Here is a 20416-nt window from a genome sequence, read left to right as displayed (position 1 = left end):
ACAATGAAATGTTTTAAGCCAGTAAGTTTTGATGCAAAATGAAGATAACAAGAGACAGGCTTATTCCATTACTCTGTTGGTTCATATTCATGGAAAAAAACATGAATTTCACATTATCAAGGCCCTGTGTGTGTTCTTTTTGCTCGTCCAAATAAAAAACACTTTTCCTCAACTAGGCTCTCAAAAGGCTGGCCAGCTTTATACCTCTGGGAAGGAGATTGGAAGCCACTTCTCTCAGGAACCTAACCCAAAACTAAAGATGTAGAAATACTGACATCAAGAATTTGCCAATGATGGGCACCTGGGTAACTCAGTAGGTTGGGCATCCAACTCTTGATTTCGGCTCAGGCGATGATCTCAGGGTCTCATGATCTCAGGGTCATGAGACTAACCCCAGATCAGGTTTCACACTCAGCAGGAAATCTGCTTGAGATTCTCTCCCTCTCCCTTTGTTCCTCCCCCTGTGCATGTGAGCTCTCTCTAAAACAAATAAACACATCTTTAAAAAAAAGAAAAGAACAGATTTTGCCAATGAAACTCCACTAGCCAGTTCAGCCTGGAATCAAGAAGGCCTTACCCATACCCAAGGAGCTTCTAGTCTACTTTTGTCAGGCCTTAACCCTTAGATACAGGCAGAGAGCTAAAGATGAAAAGATATTTGAGAAAACATCTAATATGAAAAACAGAGACCAAAGAAACTTAAATACTATTCAAGGAAAAGAAAACTTACAAAAACAAAATCATCATTAATAGCCTCAAAGTAAGAAAACAAAATATTCATTAAATAAAGAGCTCTTAGAAACTAAAATGTGAAAATAAAAATTCAAAACCTGAACAAAGATAAAATTCAGAAAATCTCCTAACAATAAACCAAAAAGTCCATTAAAACAGAAGACCAGAGAGGAATAAGAAAATTTAAGGTTCATAAAAAGGGAAATACCAAAGAAAGGAGGGAACAAAAATTTTCAAAATAATGTCCCAGAATCAAAAGCCATGAATGAAAAGATGCACCAAGTACCTAGTACAGTACAAACAGACCCACACCAAGAAATATGCATGTGAAAAAGAGATGATCATATAAGCTTCCAGAGGAAGAGAAAAAGCGGTTCGCTATTAACAACCTAAGTGACACAGGTGCTCAAAAGCTATAATAAAAGCCCAGAAGTTGCAGGAGCACAGCCTTCAAAACTGTAAATAAAAACCACTTCAATCTGGGAGTGCCTGGTTGACTCAATCAGTGGAGCACGTAGCTCTTGATCTCAGGGTCATGAGTTCAAGCCCCACACTGGGTATAGAGCTTACTTAAAAAGGGGGGAAAAAAGAAAAAATTTCAATTTGGAATTCTACACCCAGTTATACTATCAATCAGTTAAGAGGATAGAACATAATTTATAGATATGCAAGGTCTTAAAAATTCCATCTGCCATGAAACCATCCTCAGAAAGTTACTAAAGGAAATGCTTCACTAACAAGGGCATAAACCAAGAAAACCAAAGGCATAGGAGCCAGGGAAGAGGCGATCCAACAGACTTTCTAAGGTGCCAGGAAATCAAGAGAATAAGCTGTTAACAAGATCTATAAAGAGTAATCAGTCCAGAATAGAACATTCAGAAATTCTGGGAAAGACTTCTTCAAAAAGCTAAGAATATCTAAATTTGTTCAGATTATAGGAAATTTACAGAGATAGTATCAAATCTAGAGTTGAATTCCTGATAAGTAATCAAAAAACTCAGCATCTGAATACGTATTAACTCAAAGAAAAACTAATAATGTATAATAATTATTAGCAGTATAGTAATTATTAGGCACTTCATAGGTTCAGTAACACACTTGGGTTTACACAGTCATAAAGTAAACTATGATACAGAGCTAACCAAAATTATGATGTAACCATAATGAAATATGAAGGCATGGAAAAAGAGTGCATATGCATGGTAGAGGAAGAGGGCGTGAGAGCCAAATGTTCAAATTCCCAAGTGGAAATATGGCTAGAACTAAAAATAAGTCAGTAAATTGTAAGTGTCCTAGTAGTAAAATGGTAAAAACCAATAGCTGCAACTGGTGCCTCTAGAGAGCAAACAACGAGGAACACAACCTTTCCTCTTTTTAAGTTTATAGAACTGACACCAAATCGAGACCTTAAAGTTATATTTCTGGGGGCACCTGGGTGGCACAGTTAAGCATCCGACTTTTGATTTCAGCCCAGGTCATGATCTCAGGGTCGTGGGATCAAGTCCTGCATCAGGGCTCAGGATTCTCTCTCTCTCTCTCTCCCTCTGCCCCTCCACATACCTCACCTGCCTGCACTCACTGTCTAAAAAATGAATGAATGAATGAATGAATAAATAAATAATTCTATTTCTGGCTATCAGAGAAGAGGAAATGAGATGTAAGAGTAATCAAGTGTTTTGTTAGGTTTATCTATTCTCTGACATATAAACTCCCTAAGAACACACAGAGCGTACACCTTATGTGTTTAGGACAGAGAGGGAAGGTACTGATGGCAGCCTGTCCCAAGCTAAGTACAGAAATCCAAGGAAGTTTAAAAAATCACTACTATAGGGGCGCCTGGGTGGCTCAGTGGGTTAAGGCCTCTGCCTTCAGCTCAGGTCATGATCTCAGGGTCCTGGGATCAAGCCCCGCTTCGGGCTCTCTGCTCAGCGGGGAGCATGCTTCCTCCTCTCTGCCTGACTCTCTGCCTACTTGTGATCTCTGTCAAATAAATAAATCTTTTTCTAAAATAAATAAATAAATAAAAATCAATAAATAAAAATCACTATTACAACTCCTGAGACCAATACTGACTGTTAAATTTAAACAAAAACAACAACAAAAAACTACATACACTAGCTTTCTAAGATTGCTAGGCACTGTGAAATTTTAAAATGCTGTGCCTTATTAACAGATACTAAAGATTAATGAAGGAGGAAGAGCTGGCTGCGGGGGGGGGGGGGCGGGGAACAACCCTATGAATTGATAAATGTGGAAATGAAACCACCTAATTAATCTGCTAATTTTGCTTCCCTAATAAAATCTCTAGAATCTATGCATTCAGGACTCAGTTTCAAACTGTTTACCCTTAAAGAAACCAAATCACATACCATTCTCCTTCTGACATTTTCAAGGATTACAGGTAAAAGGCTCACACTACTATATGACAGCTTACCTGCAGAATTCTATCCTGGGAAGCTGGTGTGCGAGGTGTTCTAAGAGCAATGCTGTTGTTGGTGACATTGTACTCGGACAAAAGAGTACTGGAGGCAGAGTTCGTTATGCCAGATTCCTCAGCAGTCTGACGTGCAATTTCACTTGCTTGGCCTACTTTCACAACCTCCTGGAGTTCTGCATCTGAAATCTAAAAAGACACAGTTATTAGCCATGCAGCAATTTTAGCCAGAGAGTAACACATTTTAAAACTCACACATTCCAAAAAGATGAACTGCTGAAGCTATGTGATAAGTACACAGGGGTACTACTTTCTTAACTAACTGTCAATTTGAAAATTTCTATGATAAAATTTTTAAGTCTTTCCTACATAATATAGGGGAAAATTCCATATACAATATACTATCAAGCTGCAAAGTTTTATATTTCCATAACGAAATTCTTTCAAAACAACTAACATACTAATATACCAAGAATGTAAAAGATTCATGTTTTTATAAAACTGTCAGAGGGAGGGGCGGAATGAAAGCCAATTAAAAGAGTCTGGGACACCTGGGTGGCTCAATCAGTTAAGCAGGTGCCTGGGTCCTGGGATCGAGCCCCATATCAGGGTCCTTGCTCAGCAGGGAGTCTGCTTCTCCCTCTCTGCCTGCTGCTTCCCCTGCTTGTGCCTGCTCTCTCCCTGACCCACTGTGTGCCAAATAAATAAAATCTTAAAAACAAATCAGAGTCCCCTGAGCCACAAGATCCTGGAGAAAAATCTAAAAGCATTATCTTAGTAATTTTACAAAAATAAACATCCTAGAGAGCTAAGAAAAAAAGTTATAGGCAAACTCTTAGTTTAAAAAGTATCCCTGGTTGGAATGGCAGCATCTGAGAAACTTATGTCAGTCACATTTATACCCAAGAATTTCATGTAGATGCAGCCAGCACATCAACTGGAGAAAGCTCTTCCATCCCCTTAGTTCCATCTCTCTGCTCCACTAAACCACCCAATTCTACGGTACTGTACAACTCAAAATAAAACTAGAGCTTATTCATAACTCCCATAGTTTTGATCAACTATAATTAAGTCAAAGGAAGAGAGCCTGGATAAGCGGAATGAGGGTATGTTTCTTTCTCTCTTCTCCACAGCTCCCACATTAATTTTCACAGTGTTGTCCCAAAAAGAAAAGTATGACACAATAAGACACACCCTAAAAGAAAGCACCCTAGGCATGCCTGGGTGGCTACATGGTTAAGGACCTGACTCTTAATCTCAGCTCAGCTCTTCATCTAAGTGCCATGAGTTGAAGCCCAGTACTGGAGCCTACCTTAAAAAAGGGGTGAGGGGGGTGCCTGAGTGCCACAATTGGTTAAGCCTCTGGCTCTTGGTTTCAGTTCAGGTCATGATCTCAGGGTTGTGAGAAAGAGCCCCATACTGGCCTCTGTGCTCAGTAGAGTCTGCTTGCCCCTCTACCTCCCACTCTGCCCCTCCACCTCCCACTCTGCCCCTCCCCCAACTCATGCTCATGCGAGCACATGTTCTCTTTCTCTCTCAAATAAATAAAATCTTTAAAAAGGAAAGCAGCCTAAAGTCCACAAAACCAAATATTACCTTTACACTAGTGAGCTACAATAAGAGTCCAGGAGTGCTAACCTCTTTGCAAATTGTTAAGACACTTACTTACTAAACCATCACAAGAACAGTTTAAGGCCTGATACAACAATTTGTACAGAAAAACTGTTACTTATTTATCATACTATATCACAAAGACTTATTTTTATGTGGTTCACCTCTTACACTGTGAACTTCTTAAGGGCACCCAATGCCTAAGAAAAACCTGGCACATAAACCCTCATACCTTACTAAATAAATAATAAAGATATGAGTTCACACAATGAAAAACTGCTTTAACAGATTACCTGAGGGGCAGGAAGTACTAGTTTGCTTCTCTTTTTGGTAAATTCAGAAACACCACTAGTCTGAAGAATGGCTGATGGTAAATCAGATTCTTTTTTCCTTTTTAAATGTTGCTTGTCTTTTTTTCTGTCTCTTCCTTCTTTTTCACTGTCATGAATCAAAGTAGGTAAGAGATTTTGTAAAGTTACATATAATCAATAACAGCAAAAGTCATATAAATACTCATACACTTATTAAACAAATTATTGAACCAAATAATCCCATTCCTAAGAAAATCAAAGATAAAAAGACAAAATCCAAATACATTAAGTTGTGCCCTATACCATCCAGTTACCCACTATACTCGAGAGGAATGTGACTTAGAATTGAAACACAATTATTAAGAAAATAAGATATAGTACTGAGTAAATCAGGTACCAAACATTAAGCCTATACAAGACTATGATGATAAGCAAAATGTTATGTATAATTTCAAAACAAAAACAAAACTACTCCTACATCATAATATTCTTACAAAAGTACGTATATGCGCATACAAAAATGAAGGTTACAAGCATACAAAATGGGAATTAATTATATGAACAGGATGGGATTAAAACACTGAATTTTTAAATTTCTCTTTAAAACTGTTCTTTGGGGCACCTCGGTGGTATAGTGAGTTGAGCATCTGACTCTTGATTTCGGCTCAGGTCATGATCTCAGGGTTACAGGATCAAGCCCCGAGGAGGGCTCCACTCACTGTGGCGTCTGCTTGTCCCTCTCCCTTGGTTCCTGCTCTCACTCTCTCTCTCAATAAACAAAATCTTTAAAAATCTGTTCTTCGGGGTGCATTGCTGGCTCAGTAGATTAAAGCCTCTGCCTTCGGCTCAGGCCATGATTCCAGGGTCCTGGGATCGAGCCCCGCATCGGGCTCTCTGCTAAGCGGGGAGCCTGCTTCCCCCTTCTCTCTGCCTACTTGTGACCCCTGTCTGTCAAATAAATTAAATAAAGATCTGTTCTTCAATTGTTTGTTATGATTCTTTCTTTTTCATTATGATCCTTTTATTTTTAAGATTTTATTTATTTATTTGACAGAGAGAGAAATCACAAGTAGGCAGAGAGGCAGGCAGAGAGAGAGGGGGAAACAGGCTCCCCACTGAGCAGAGAGCCTGATGTGGGGCTTGATCCCAGGATCCTGAGATCATGACCCGAGCTGAAGGCAGAGGCCACTGAGCCACGCAGGCGCCCCCATTATGATTCTTTTTAATTCACAAAAACTTTTAAAGGATATTTAAGCCCTGACAATTGGATACAAACATCAGGCTCAAGGCCACCTTTGAAAGCTCTAAGAATGCCCCTTCCCTGTCAACATGGTAGCCTCTTCCAGATGATCTGCTCCCACTTCAACCTCTTCATTTGCACAGGCTACCTCAAACAACGTCTTAATGTGGGAAATAAATATAATGGAGTACATCCCAGAAAATCCTGTTTTACAGTGCCTGACATCTGTCATTTAGTATCAATTCATTTCATCAAAAATGGAACGTCAGTGAGGTAGCAGAAAACTAAAACTCTCTGACAATCAGAAAAGCTGTAATATTCAGATGCAAGAATGAAGAAACCCTAAAAATCCCTTAAAATGGGAAAAATCCTGGGGGGTAGGAAAAGAATAAATGAAACAAAATGGGATTGGGTGGGAGACAAACCCTAAGAGATTCTTAATCTCACAAAACAAACTGAGGGGTGCTGGGGGGGAGGGGGTTCGGAAGAGGGTGGTAGGGTTATGGACACTGGGGAGGGTATGTGCTATGGAGAGTGCCGTGAAGTGTGTAAACCTGGCAATTCACAGACCTTTACCCCTGGGGCTAAAATACATTATATGTTTATAAAAAAAATAAGAAATTTTTTTAAAAATGGGCAAAATCCTCTGCACCCTTAGACAATTTATAAATACACTTATCCCCATTAGTTAAAAAGATTTAGGTATGCATCAGTAACTTTCTTCTTTTAATTCGAAGAAAAACAAGTCAGAATTTTCACTAGAAAAGACAAAAAGAACCAGGCCAGACTTTGACAGATGCCTCAGGCCATTAGTAAAATAACTAACCCGTTCACAAATGTACATAAATGTTAAGATGGTGACTCAGTGAGCAGACAGTACACTAAGAGCCAAATGCTGACATTTCAAGAGAGCCAAAGAGCCTTCTGTGCCAAAAACATGACAGCAAGGGTCACTGGTTTTCTCAGGTGAACACAGTAAATAAATAAAAACACTATGTAGGCCACATTGTCCTGAACCATAAAAACTTGGCTCTGACAAGGACAATGCATGGCCCTCTGTAAAATTCCTACTGTACTTTTTCATTTTCTTTTTTTAAAAGATTTTATTTATTTATTTGACAGACAGAGATCACAAGTAGGCAGAGAGGCAGGCAGAGAGAGAGGAGGAAGCAGGCTCCCCGCTGAGCAGAGAGCCTGATGTGGGGCTCGATCCCAGGACCCTGGGATCATGACCTGAGCTGAAGGCAGAGGCTTAACCCACTGAGCCACCCAGGCACCCTTACTTTTTCATTTTCAAAATCAGAAAGGCAACTTACGATCTTAGTTCCCCATCAAGATCCTGTTGTCTTAATTTTCTGAAATCTGCATCAAGAGCCTGGTAGTTTTCCTCAGAAGTATCGTAAAAACCAAGAGCAGGCTTTTTTTCAAATGGAATTTCAGCATTATAATCAACTCCTCTCTTCTTTTTTCTCTTCTTCTGAATTTCTATGCCAGCTGCTCGAAGTTCTCTTCTCTTCTGGAGGGCTGCAAGACGCCTGAAGAAAAAGACAAGATCACTTTGAAAATTACATACCATAGGGAAGGGATGGATCATCCTAAGAAAACTATTTGGTTATTTGGGGATGAAATATTTATTTAAATCCTCATCTGACACCATTACCAAAACACTGAAGACTGGAACCCTTTTGACTTAAAGGTTACACACACAAACAAAAAGAAAGCAAAAAGACAAACCAGAAGGAACTACGAGTAAATATGTGTGTCTGATCTCTGGACGGGAATGTATTCACCTGATATAAATTAAAGAGCAAAGATAAAGATCAATACCTTTCTATTTCTTTTTAAGATTTTAAGTAATATCTATACCCAACATGGGGCTTAAAAACTCACAACCCTGATATCGAGTTGCATATTCTACCAACTGAGCCAGGCAGCTGCCCCAATAGCTTTGAATTTCAAGTTTTGTATCTCTATAGCAGTATTGTTTTTTTAAGATTTTATTTATTTATTTGAGAGAGAGAGAGAGGTCAGAAGCAGGCAGAGAGGCAGGCAGAGAGAGAGGAGGAAGCAGGCTCCCCCCTGAACAGAGCGCGCAATGTGGGGCTCAATCCCAGAACCCTGGGATCATGACCTGAGCAGAAGGCAGAGGCTTTAATCCACTGAGTCACCCAGGCGCCCCAGCACTATTTATTTTTAATCATGGAACAAAATTAACAGGAAAATAACAGGAAAAAACATTTGCAATTAGTATTGGCAATGGTTGGGGCGCCTGGGTGGCTCAGTGGGTTAAGCCTCTGCCTTCAGCTCAGATTGTAATCTCAGTGTCCTGGGATCGAGCCCCACATCAGGCTCTCTGCTCAGCAGGAAGCCTGCTTCCCTCTCTCTCTCTCTCTGCCTGCCTCTCTGCCTACTTGTCATCTCTCTCTCTCTCTGTCAAATAAATAAATAAATAAAATCTTTAAAAAAAAAAAAAAATATATATATATATATATAGGCAATGGTTAGATAGATATAAAGAATCTATGCAGGTTTTGTTTTTTTTTTTTTTAATGTAGCCTAAGGAGGAAAAAAAGCAGAAGGAAATAAATAGTTCACTAAGGAAAAAGATGCAAATAGCCAAAATGATAAAAGGTGTACATAACTAAGAATCATAAATCAAATCAAGTACCAATTCTGCATAACTCATTAAATGTTCAGTTCTTTGTTTTAATGGCAAGTATGCAAAAAATGGACAGTCACCCATCCTGGTAATGGAAAGTAAACTGGTATAGCTCTCCCCAAAGAGAATTTGGAAATACACATTAAAACCCTTAAAGTTTCTCACCCTTTTTTTTTAACCCAAAAATTTCACTCCTCAGTCTTTAGCCTAAAAGAAATAAACACCATGAACAAGGCCTTAGCTATAAGACTTCACTAAGCACTGTTTATTAGCTAATAACTGGACACAATCTGAACATCCAATAATAAGAAATTAGTTAAGAGGATTTACTGAGCTCTTTCTGCCATCTTTCTTTGCCACCATAATGGTGCGCATGAATGTCCTGGCAGATGCTCTCAAGAGCATCAACAATGCTGAAAAGAGAGGCAAATGCCAGGTTCTTATTAGACCGTGCTCTGACGTCATCGTCCGGTTTCTCACTGTGATGATGAAGCACGGTTACATTGACGAATCTGTAATCACTGATGATTACAGAGCAGGGAAGATTGTTGTGAACCTCAGAGGCAGGTTGAACAAGTGTGGAGTGATCAGCCCCAGATTTTGATGTACAGCTGAAAGATCTAGAAAAATGGCAGAATAACCTGCTCCCATACCGCCAGTTTGGTTTCATTGTACTGACAACCTCAGCTGGCATCATGGACCATGAAGAAGCAAAACGAAAACACACAGGAGGGAAAATCCTGGGATTCTTTTTCTAGGGATATAATACACACATGCAAATAAAATGCCTCAGTGAACCAAAAAAAAAAAAAATTTACTGCATAGCTGTAAGATAGGTTATTATATAGGTTATCTGCATAACCTTTAAAAAAACCTATAAATCTACTCTGCCACAGAAATTTTCAAACATACTGGTGTGTCAAAAATGTTACCAAGTTCACATATTACAGAGTAACGTGTAAAAAGTACATGCGTATCTATCAGTGAACATATGCACATAAGATACAAAACACGTCCACCAAAATATTAACAGTAATAATCACTAAAAGTTGGAATTTTGGGACACCTGGGTGGCTCAGTCGGTTAAGCCGCCACATTCGGCTCAGGTCATGATCCTGGGGTCCTGGGATCGAGTCCCGCATCGGGCTCCTTGACCAGCGGGAAGCTTGCTTCTCTCTCTGCCTCTGCGGGCCACTGTGCCCGCTTGTGCTCTCTCTCTGACAAATAAATAAATAAAATCTTTTAAAAATGAATAAATAAATAAAATAAAAGTTGGAATTTTATTTCACCTTTACTTTTTTGTACTTTCCCATGACACTATAATTTTAATGATTTAATGATGAGAAAAGTTATCTACAATTATCAATGGGAGAAATCAGTATGCAGAGCCTCATGCTGGAAGCCACTTCTATATACTGACAAAAATAAGAAAAAAACGTTTAAAAGTCTTTTGAAAGGAAAAATATTTAAGTCTCTGGAAAGGATCCTAAGGAGATACAGTACATGAAGAAACATTTATTCAAGAAAATCTAAAAGAGGATTTCAACTACGCCCAGGGTGATATTAGTCTGTACTTTCTAACTGATTAAGTTATTTTTTCCAACTTATCTCTTAACTCAGGAAAAGACCCTGGAAGCAAAGCAACCCCTGATGGGAACAGAAACTATCCCCTCGAGCAATAAGGACTACCCCGAGCCAGCGAGACGCTGCATGATTGACTCCAAGACAGTGACTGACCTGCCCATGCTGCCCATGGGTAGCAAGCAGGTACCCACTGACCTTTGTTCCAAAAAACCTGGAAATATTTTTGGCACTTTGGAGACAGTCTCTGAGATGCTAGTCCATGGTCCCCCCCGGTGGTGGCCTCATCGAAATACTTTTCTTGTTCCATCACCAGTTGTCTCTGCATTTGGATTTGGTCGCAGCGAGTGGCGGAACCTGGTAGGTTTGGGACACCCGGCGCCGGGTGCTTTTCCCCCCTGCGCCCCGGCTACCAATCTAGTAAAACTCGATTTAAAAAAAGTAAGAGTCTGTGGCAGCTGAATTAAGACCCACTTTCTCTTCTCTCACCCCCTCTCAGCTCTGGGAGATAGAAATGCTATTCCATGCTGATGCAGCCAAAGACACAGGGTTCTCTTCCCGCTCCAGTTCCCAATAGGCGGGCTTTCATTCGAGCAGGGACAGAACATCACCAAGTCCCATCCTGCCTTCCAAAAACCTGTTGTAGAGGATAAATTCCAACAAGAGTTGCCCTGACCCAGGACGACTTCTTTCTTCTGCCCAGTCAGAGGCTCTATTTTAGGGCACAATGCTCCTAAGAATACTGGAGCTCCAGTAAATAGTCCTTGCCCCAGCCTGTGAGATGAGGCTTCCACAGTAGGAGAAACAAGCTATGGAGACCTGCAGCTGCTGCCCACACAAAGCATCCAGCTCCTATGGCGGTATGTCACTGCGAGCCCAGGGGTAGAACAGAGAACTCCAAATCTCCCCCCAAAAGAAACTGACTTCATTTGTCAGAGTATGGAGAAAATGTTCACGCCTAAGCGCACCCTCAAAAACAGTGGAACATGTGAGAGGTAACTGAGAAGTTTGGTAGATTCACTGAAGATACAGGCTAAACTACAGGCCCACTAGTTTCCCAGAGAGAACCAAGGAAGAGAAAAATTGGAGGGCCTTCCTAGGGTCAGAACAAATAGCAAACACTGACCTCTGAAACTATCCCTTCAAAGGAGCCCAAATTTAACTGCATGAGTTTGTGGGGAAATTTATGCCCCACGACATTGCTGAAAACAATACAGCAATCAGTGGGCAATTAACAGAGTTTAAAAGATGGATATAGCCAGGGAAAAAGATGTCAAAGAAGTATGGTAAAAACCGTATAATCCCTGGGGTGCCTGGGTGGCTCAGTGGGTTAAAGCCTCTGCCTTCAGCTCAGATCATGATCCCAGGGTCCTGGGATCAAGCCCCCCATCGGCCTCTCTGGTCAGCGGGGAGCCTGCTTCCTCCTCTCTCTGCCTGCCTTATGATTTCTGTCAAATAAATAAATAAATAATCTTTGAAAAAAAAAACCTGTATCATCCCAGGATGACTGTGGGCATACCCATGACTATACCCCCCATAAGGAGCAACATCAGAGGCTTGACATTTCTGAGGGGAGGGAAGGAAAGACACTTCGCTAAACAAACAAATAATAGTAAGTTAGGGGTGGGGAGAACACAGTACCCAAAATTGCTACAATATACCATCTAAAGTGTCCAGTTCCCAACAAAAAAAATTTGAGACCTGCAAAGAAACAAGAAAGAATGACCCATACACCAGAAAAAAATCTGGCAACAGAAACTGCCAGTGCGAACAACCAGATCATCAGATTTTACTAAATCTGACATCAACAGAGCCATTTAGGTTCAAAAAACAAAAGGAAACTAATTAAAAAAAAAAAAACCAAAGGAGGGAAAGATGAAAATATTGCCATCAAAGAGAAAACCGTTAAAGAGAATTACTTAAAAGAACCAAATATAAAATGTGGACTTGTAAAGTATAAAGCTAAAAAGAAAACTTCACTAGAGGGGCAACAGTAGATATGAACCAACAGAAGAAATTATGAATTTACTGCTCAGCAAGGAGCCTGCTTCCCTCTCTCTCTCTCTCTGCCTGCCTCTCTGCCTACTTGTCATCTCTGTCAAATAAATAAATAAAATCTTAAAAAAAAAAAAAAGAGGTGCCTGGGTGGCTCAATGGGTTAAGCCTCTGCCTTCCGCTTAGGTCAGGATCTCAGAGTACCAGGATCTAGCCCCGCCTCTCTCTGACTGCCTCTCTGCCTACTTGTGGTCTCTCTCTGTGTCAAATAAATAAATAAAATCTTTAAAAAAAAAAAAAAAAACAGGAACAGGAACAGAGCCTCACAGAAATATGGAGCATCATTAAGTGCACCAACATATGCACAACACCAATACCAAAAAAGAGAGAAAAAGAAGAATAAAATATGCAAAAACATAATGGCTGAAAATTCCCCAAATTTACTGAACCTATACACCCAGAACGATCAGCAAACTCCAACTCAGACAAACACAAGGGAGCGCCAACAGAAACATCGTGCTAAAAATGCTAAAAGCCAAGGACGAGGAGTAAATCTTGAAAGCAGCAAGAGAAAGATGATTTCATGGCTTACAATGAACTCCAGTAAGATTACCAACTAACCTCTCAACAAAACAGCATCAATAATATGACCTGATTTTAGACAAATGTTACTGTGTGTATATGTACATGTAAATGTAGCTCTGCATTGAAAGAAAGATTGCAAGGATACATTTACAAAGTAATTTTATTCTTTAAATACAGGAAATAAAGACTTCAAATGACATCAGAAAATCTTTACAATATAAAGCTAAGTGAATAAAACCAAGCTTCAGCATTATATCAACTATTCCCCAAAGAGAAAATAGTACAACACAGGAGAAAAAGTGTATTACTTTCATAATCAATAAAAAGCTTTAAAACAGACCTGTAATTTAGCATTAAAGGAAATAGGCCTGCAATGTATTTTGCATACAAATCAATCTATTTTAAGATATATGTACAATACAGGTTATTAAGATATATAAATTATACAAAAAATCTATGAGACAGTATAAAATAAATTTCAATCTGCAAAACAGTATTTAAAGCAAGCGATACCAGTTACACTCAGAGAGAAGGATCCTTGGCCCAATCTCCATGGTTAAAAGGCTCAAAATATTCGGTCTCCAAACACCAATGGGCAAAAATGAAAAAGTGAATTTTTTTCAACTCTACTCACATTACTTAACCTTCAATAGTGTATAAAAGAGAAAAATGACTAAAACTGGGCAGAAAACTGAGCATCTCCTCTTAGTTTGTTTACTGTTCCAGGCAGTCATACCCCTTTACATAACTATTTTGGTCTAGTTTGGCCAGCTATGCCAACAAGCATCCTCAGGCATGAAAGAATCCTCCATCACAGGATCTGGAACTCTGAAGTCATTACCAGGGAAACCATCAACACCATGCTAGTCATCAAGTCAAGAAGCACTTCCCAGGGCGCCTGGGTGGCTCAGTGGGTTAAGTCACTGCCTTCGGCTCAGGTCATGATCTCAGGGTCCTGGGATCGAGTCCCGCATCGGGCTCTCTGCTCAGCAGGGAGCCTGCTTCCTCCTCTCTCTCTCTGCCTGCCTCTCTGCCTACTTGTGATCTCTGTCAAATAAATAAATAAAATCTTTAAAAAAAAAAAAAAAAAAAAAAAAGAAGCACTTCCCAGTGTGGGGACCAAAAAAGGCAGCTGTGCAGGCTGAGAAGGTTATGCCAATGCCTAAATTCCAAAAGCTAGTAAGCTTTTTTACAATTAACATTTTCCCTTTATCCACTTCATCTTGGTTTCTGGGCCATTAGAAATTATGTCAATCATAGATCTAACCAAAAGGAAAAAGGAAGGGGAAAGTGGAGAAAACCTTGAACACACGGCAATACTTAATTCCACTCACTTTTTAAATGAAAATTTCTATGAGAGCCTGAAAATTTGGTTCAAGACTCATTAACTCCTTCTACATTCAGCCAGGTTTCCTATTTCACAGCCAGTGCCTGCACAACACTAATCAAGAAGATTAAGTGGCAGTCATGCAAAAAGTCACATAGCCTTGTGCATCCTCTAGCCATCTGACTTCAAGATGGCTATAACAAATGTAGCTCTCCTATGGTAACAGAACAAATTAACATATCAAGTGACTATCTGGGCATTACCTCTGCCAACATCTTTTACTTCTTATAACATCTTTTTAGTTTTACTTTTACTTTTTACATTTTTCTCTGTATCTATTCTGCAAAAGTTAAGGGGGAAATAAGACTTTTCCAAAAGATAGGGGTACCTGGCTGGCTCAGCTGGAGGAGCATACAACTCTTGATCTTAGGATTGTGGGTTCAAGCCCCACATTGGATGTAGAGATTACTTAAAAAAATCAACTTCAAAAAACTTTTCCAAAATAAAGAACTAAAGTATATTACCAAAACTGGAACTAGACAATTCTAATTATTACTTACCCAATGGAGTTGATAAATCACAGTTTTACTGGGCCTAAAAATATACAGACTAATTATTCAACTATAGACGGAAACAACCATACCTTGCTTCTTCCAATTGTTTCTCTCTTGCTTTCCTCTTGGCTTTCTTTCCCTGAGTATTTGCCAGGCGGGCTCTAGCTTCAGAAAGCATCTCAAGTTCATCTTCAGAAATAAGAGAAGAAAAACTAAGTTCTCCAACAGAAGCAAGGTATGTGAGAGACACTGTACTGCTTAGAAGAAAAACCACAAATGTAATCACTATATGGCATAGCGTAATGGATATAGCTTGGGTTTTGAAGTCAGAAAAACCGAAGTTAAAAACTAGGCCTGCTACCTGCTAGCTATGTGACCCTGGATAATTTATTTATCCTCCCTGGGCATGTTTATCAACTATTAAAAAAGAATAACAAGGGGCACCTGGGTGGCTCAGTGGGTTAAAGCCTCTGCATTCGGCTCAGGTCATGATCCCAGGGTCCTGCAATCGAGCCCTGCACCTGGCTCTCTGCGAAGCAGGGAGCCTGCTTCCCTTCCTCTCTCTCTGCCTGCCTCTCTGCCTACTCTCTGTCAAATAAATAAATAAAATCTTGAAAAAAAATAAATAAATAACAATTCTTTATAAAAGAGAGTAACAATTCCTATTTCACAGGAATGCTGAGAAGAACTAAGTAAAATATAACAGGTAAAGCATATTTATCATATAATTATATCCTTCATTATCATCAGCCAACTGGCACAGCACCAGTCATGAAAAACTATTGTAAACAACTACTATTTAATTATAAAGAAATTGATAATCCCCATTAGATACACCTTTTTTCCCTTTATTTCTCTCTTCCAAAACATTTCCATGGCTCCCACAGTAAAAGAGATCTCATTACTGATGCCTTAGAGCAATTCTTATAGAAGGCTGTCCAGTGGACTCACAAGGAAACTTTTTAAAATACTCAGATTCCAGAATTACCCCCTCCACGCTCCAGCTAACTGACTCAGGTCTTCTGTGGAGGCCCTCATACCTGTTTTTTTAAAAGTTCACCAAATGACAAATGTGTAGGTGGAAACCACTACCTTTAAACTTTTAAATTTTAAAATCTCAACAAATACTCACTGAATGCTTCACGACAACCCTGTGGGGTAAGATCTCTATCTGGCAGGAAAGAGAATCAAATCTCACAAAGATTATACAGCTTGACTAAGGTCAAATAGCTAGTAAGTGGCAGATGTTGAGTCTAAAATCCAGTTCCTCTGATTCTTGATCCAATGTCTGAAGAAGGGGTCATGAGTCGGCCTCTCAGTATTGCAGAGCTGCCTTTTCATGAAAATTAAATTACCCGCCTGAAGTAAAATTAGTTAACAGAACTGGAACCCCAATTCCTGTCTTCTTGTTGCCACCTCTCTTCATGGAATGGGAATGAGAAAACAATCCTCAAGGGCTTACCACTAGCCTTTGGAAAATCTGTCTAGTAGTATTACGCTGCTTCATTACATGAATTGAAAAATCAAAAGCTAAAGACATACTGTCCAGAAAGAGCAATCACTCTGTCACAGAAGACTGGACACATTTAGAAAGAGAATAACTACTGCAGACAGAACTGCAGTTCTAAAAAGTCAGAGGAACTTAGAAAGAAACTCAAAGAGTTAAAAAGAGACTGGAGGAATCTATGGTTACCAAAAAAAATAAATTCCTCACCCTCATCCATATCAATCGGATCAGGCCTTGCTGGTTTTGTTTCTGGATTTGGATCTATTTCTCCAGGTTTAAGTTTTCGTGGATCATCTGTTGTTTCCTCTTCATTATCTCTCTGTGCAGCTTTATCCCTAGAAAAAGGCCCAGAGCAGTTTGTCACACTATCACACCATACAGTCTTAGAAATACTGGGTTTCCTAGCACTGACATTCTTTTCTTTCAAAAACCAAACAGATAGGCATTCACAAAATAAAGTGATTCTACTATTGCTTCACCTGAAAGAGATAGTATTAAAACTCTAATTTCAATGAGTATTTCCATTCACTATGAAATACAATCCAAGCAGCTCCTTAATCACAAATGCAGGAAAGCCATACAAATAAAGAAATTTTTAAAAACCAAGATGTTCTGGTTAACTCTCAGCAATGTAGTGATTATTTGCTTTTTTACTACTTCATCCCCAATTTTCTAGAATAAATACATATTATGTGTCTAACATGTTTAAATTATTCTTTTAAAAAATACTTAACAAGTGGGGCTCCTGGGTGGCTCAGTGAGCTAACCCTCTGACTTCAGCTCAGGTCATGATCTCAGGGTCCTGGGATCGAGCCCCACATCAGGCTCTCTGCTCAGCAGGGATCCTGCTTCCCCCTCTCTCTACCTGCCTCTCTACCTCCTTGTGATTTCTCTCTTTTAAAACAAAAAAATAATAATAATAATAATAAATAAATATATATACACACACACATATATAACAAGTATATAATTTTAATCAGTCATATGAGACTTAAGAGTATGTAATTCAATAGCTTTAGCTACTTTGGCTTTACTCAGACAGATATGCAACTAAATGTTTAAAGACAGAACATGCTAAAAGTTTATTCAGCCTCATTCAATAGAAATAGATCATTTTAATACTGTTTTTGGAAATTGACTTACAAAAGAAACTCGTAATGTTCCAAGCACTGGGCAGCTGTTCTTCCGATGATTGGTGCAATGGTCCTCCACTGAGTTGGCATCAACTTAGCCAAGTGTAAGAGTTTTTCTTCTTCTTCTCTGGACCATTCTGTTTTCTTAATGCTTGGGTCCAGCCACTCGTACCTATTAAAGATACCATGTTACACATTAACTGGTCACCTAATGTGAATATCCTATTTAAACATTAGATATGCTAACCTCTAGTGTCCGGAAAACACAAGCTTCCAGTCTTCGATTATGAAAGCTTTTCTTTGTTCACAACAGAATGTTCATTATTTGGTTAACTTGACTCCATTCAATATTCTCTAAGTCACCAAATTCTACTATATTTTAATTATGCAAGATTAGGAGGCACCTGGGTGGCTCAGTTATTAAGCATCTGCCTTTGGGTCAGGTCATGATCCCAGGGTCCTGGAATCAAGATCCGCATCAGGCTCCCTACTCAGCAGGAAGCCTGTTTCTCCCTCCCCCAATCCCCTTGCTTGTATTCCCTCTCTCTATGTGTCTCTCTCTGTCAAATAAATAAATAAAATCTTTAAAAAAGAAAATTATGCAAGATTAGTAATGCGTGAAAAGGTAACCCAACGGAAACATGATCATATGCCTTCTCATCAATTGTTTTCATTCATTTTTATTAGAGATTTTGAAATTATGTGAAATATGACAATAACACCTCACATTTTTACTGTTTCTAGTTTTCAAAACACTGTCTCATACTTTGATTCAGTTTCCACAACACCCTGGCTTACTTCAAGAATCTGACTTACAGTCCCTAAATGCTTTCCAACATCATATGCTGCTTTATGTGGAGTTTTTAAATTTTAGTAAAACTACTATGCCATCCTCTATCTTCCCTATCACACCACCCAACACACCTTTTCCATCCAGTTTACTTAACTGGCAAACAGGATACAAACCTTACTAAATATTAAGTCAGGAGCTTAGCTCCACTAACAGAAGCAGAAATCAAAACTTCTTCAGGCTGAGGACCATCTTCCTCTTTGGGATCCACTCTCTAGATTCCGAACCTTTCTCCCACCCAGGTCCCTAGGAAATTAAATCACTCTTGCACAATCCAAAATATGATCCTAGTACCACATGGGTCAAGGCTGGGGCCAGATGACTCATGCCAAGAGCTTAATGTGCCCACCACCCAGTGACTTAAGAGGGGACACCACAAGTACAATGCTGGGTTAAGTTATATTCTGAGGTAACAAATATACAGTATTTCAATTGTTATAAGGGCACCTGAGTGGCTCAATCGGTTGAGGGTTTGCCTTCGGCTCAGGACCCTAGATCCCAGAATCTCTGGATCAAACCTCAAACTAGGCTCCCTGCTCAGCAGGGAGTCTTGCCCTTTCTCCTCTTCATGTTTGGAGGAAGAGCCCTCACACTCTGTGCCCCTCTCTCTCTCTCTGAAATAAATAAATAATATCTTTTAACAAACAGTATTTCAACTGTATTAATAAGGAAACTCAACTGTGAGCTAGCCTAAAAATTTAACCATTACTTATCATTAACTTCTTCGGCAAAATAAGTTCTACATCAACTTATAAACTTTTGGAACGCAATCCACCTAGAAGCTGAGGTCCATCTGTACTAAACACTTCACGAAACACTTTCAAGCACATTAACTTGTTTGAACCTCATATTTCCATCAGATAAGACCAAGTATTATTATCCCAATTGGGAGAAAACAGGGACAGGAGAGAGGGGACAGAAAAATGGCTTGCCTAAGATCACACAGGAAGCAAGTGACAGCTAAGGCTTAAATCTAAATTCCCATCTCCCACTCCGTACTTTCTGTTCTATCACACTGCCTGCTTTCTTTGGCAAGGTTCAAAGAACTGACATTTTCCTCATCATAATTAAGGTCGCTTTCTGCTTTCCACTCATTAAGTGGTACATACCATCTGGCTTTGCACTGCTTTGCTGATTTTCTATGCAACAGTGAGGCAATCCTAGACCACTGGTTTTTTCCATATTTCATTACCGCTGCTTTCAGAATTTCATCCTAAAAAAATTGTCAAAGAAAAACAATATATTCGATCACAAAATTCCAAGTGAGTAAAGACAAAATTTAAATGAACTCTGACAGGATTCCTAGGAAGAAAGAGAAAGTCATAAACACACACACACACACTAGGTAGGGGGGGGAGAAAAGTACAAAAACTGCGTTTACTATAATAACAAACAACAAAACAGAACTGGCAAGATGCAAAAAATTAAGGAAAAAAAAAAATCCCTCAGCAGGACAGCTATACTTCCTCATACACAAACCCTTCCCCACCCCAATAAACTGGGAGTACAGCCCAATCTGAGAAAACCTACTTGGCAGTGATTAACAAAAAGTACTCTCCAATGTTTGGCTGTCATCCTCTCAAAAGGATACAGCTCAATCATCTATTCATTCATTCCAAAAACATTCCCTGAATACCTACCTGGTACCAGGCTTGCATACTTAGCAAGAGAATGAAATGGGCCCCATCCAGGCCTCAAGAAGCAAGTCAAGACTCTAATGAATCCATTCTCCACTCCAGTTTACAAATATCATTTTCTCCCTAGTCCCACAGCCCTTGCTTCGACTCAAAAATCCACATTTCAGGTCTAACCTAGGAATTAAGAATTTCTTCCCTGTTACACCAGTCAGTTCATTTACTGTTTCACCAGGGGACCAACCCGATATGGAATTCACGAA

At 39.4% G+C, this 20416-nt stretch overlaps 1 protein-coding gene and 1 pseudogene across 2 annotated transcripts in view; one reads left to right on the top strand and one right to left on the bottom strand.

Annotated features, from left to right (window-relative positions):
- Positions 1-20416, bottom strand: part of CDC5L (cell division cycle 5 like) — a 53534-nt gene that overhangs the window by 31169 nt on the left and 1949 nt on the right. Inside the window, exons 2-8 of the mRNA XM_082733204.1 lie at positions 19629-19732; positions 17680-17841; positions 16744-16871; positions 15119-15218; positions 7645-7863; positions 5071-5215; positions 3167-3355 (exon numbers count right to left, since the gene is read on the bottom strand). Of these exons, the coding sequence (XP_082589330.1) occupies positions 3167-3355; positions 5071-5215; positions 7645-7863; positions 15119-15218; positions 16744-16871; positions 17680-17841; positions 19629-19732 (1047 nt within the window). The remainder of the gene's footprint in view (positions 1-3166; positions 3356-5070; positions 5216-7644; positions 7864-15118; positions 15219-16743; positions 16872-17679; positions 17842-19628; positions 19733-20416) is intronic.
- On the top strand, positions 9328-9773 carry LOC309865945 (small ribosomal subunit protein uS8 pseudogene; annotated as a pseudogene). Its single transcript has one exon. The product of its transcript is annotated as a small ribosomal subunit protein uS8 pseudogene (transcript).

This window comes from Mustela nivalis, assembly GCF_964662115.1.
Source record: "Mustela nivalis genome assembly, chromosome: 5".
NCBI classification, from domain to species: Eukaryota; Metazoa; Chordata; class Mammalia; order Carnivora; family Mustelidae; genus Mustela; species Mustela nivalis.
Note: the sequence above shows the minus strand (reverse complement) of the source record. Positions and strands in the feature narration are given on the sequence as shown.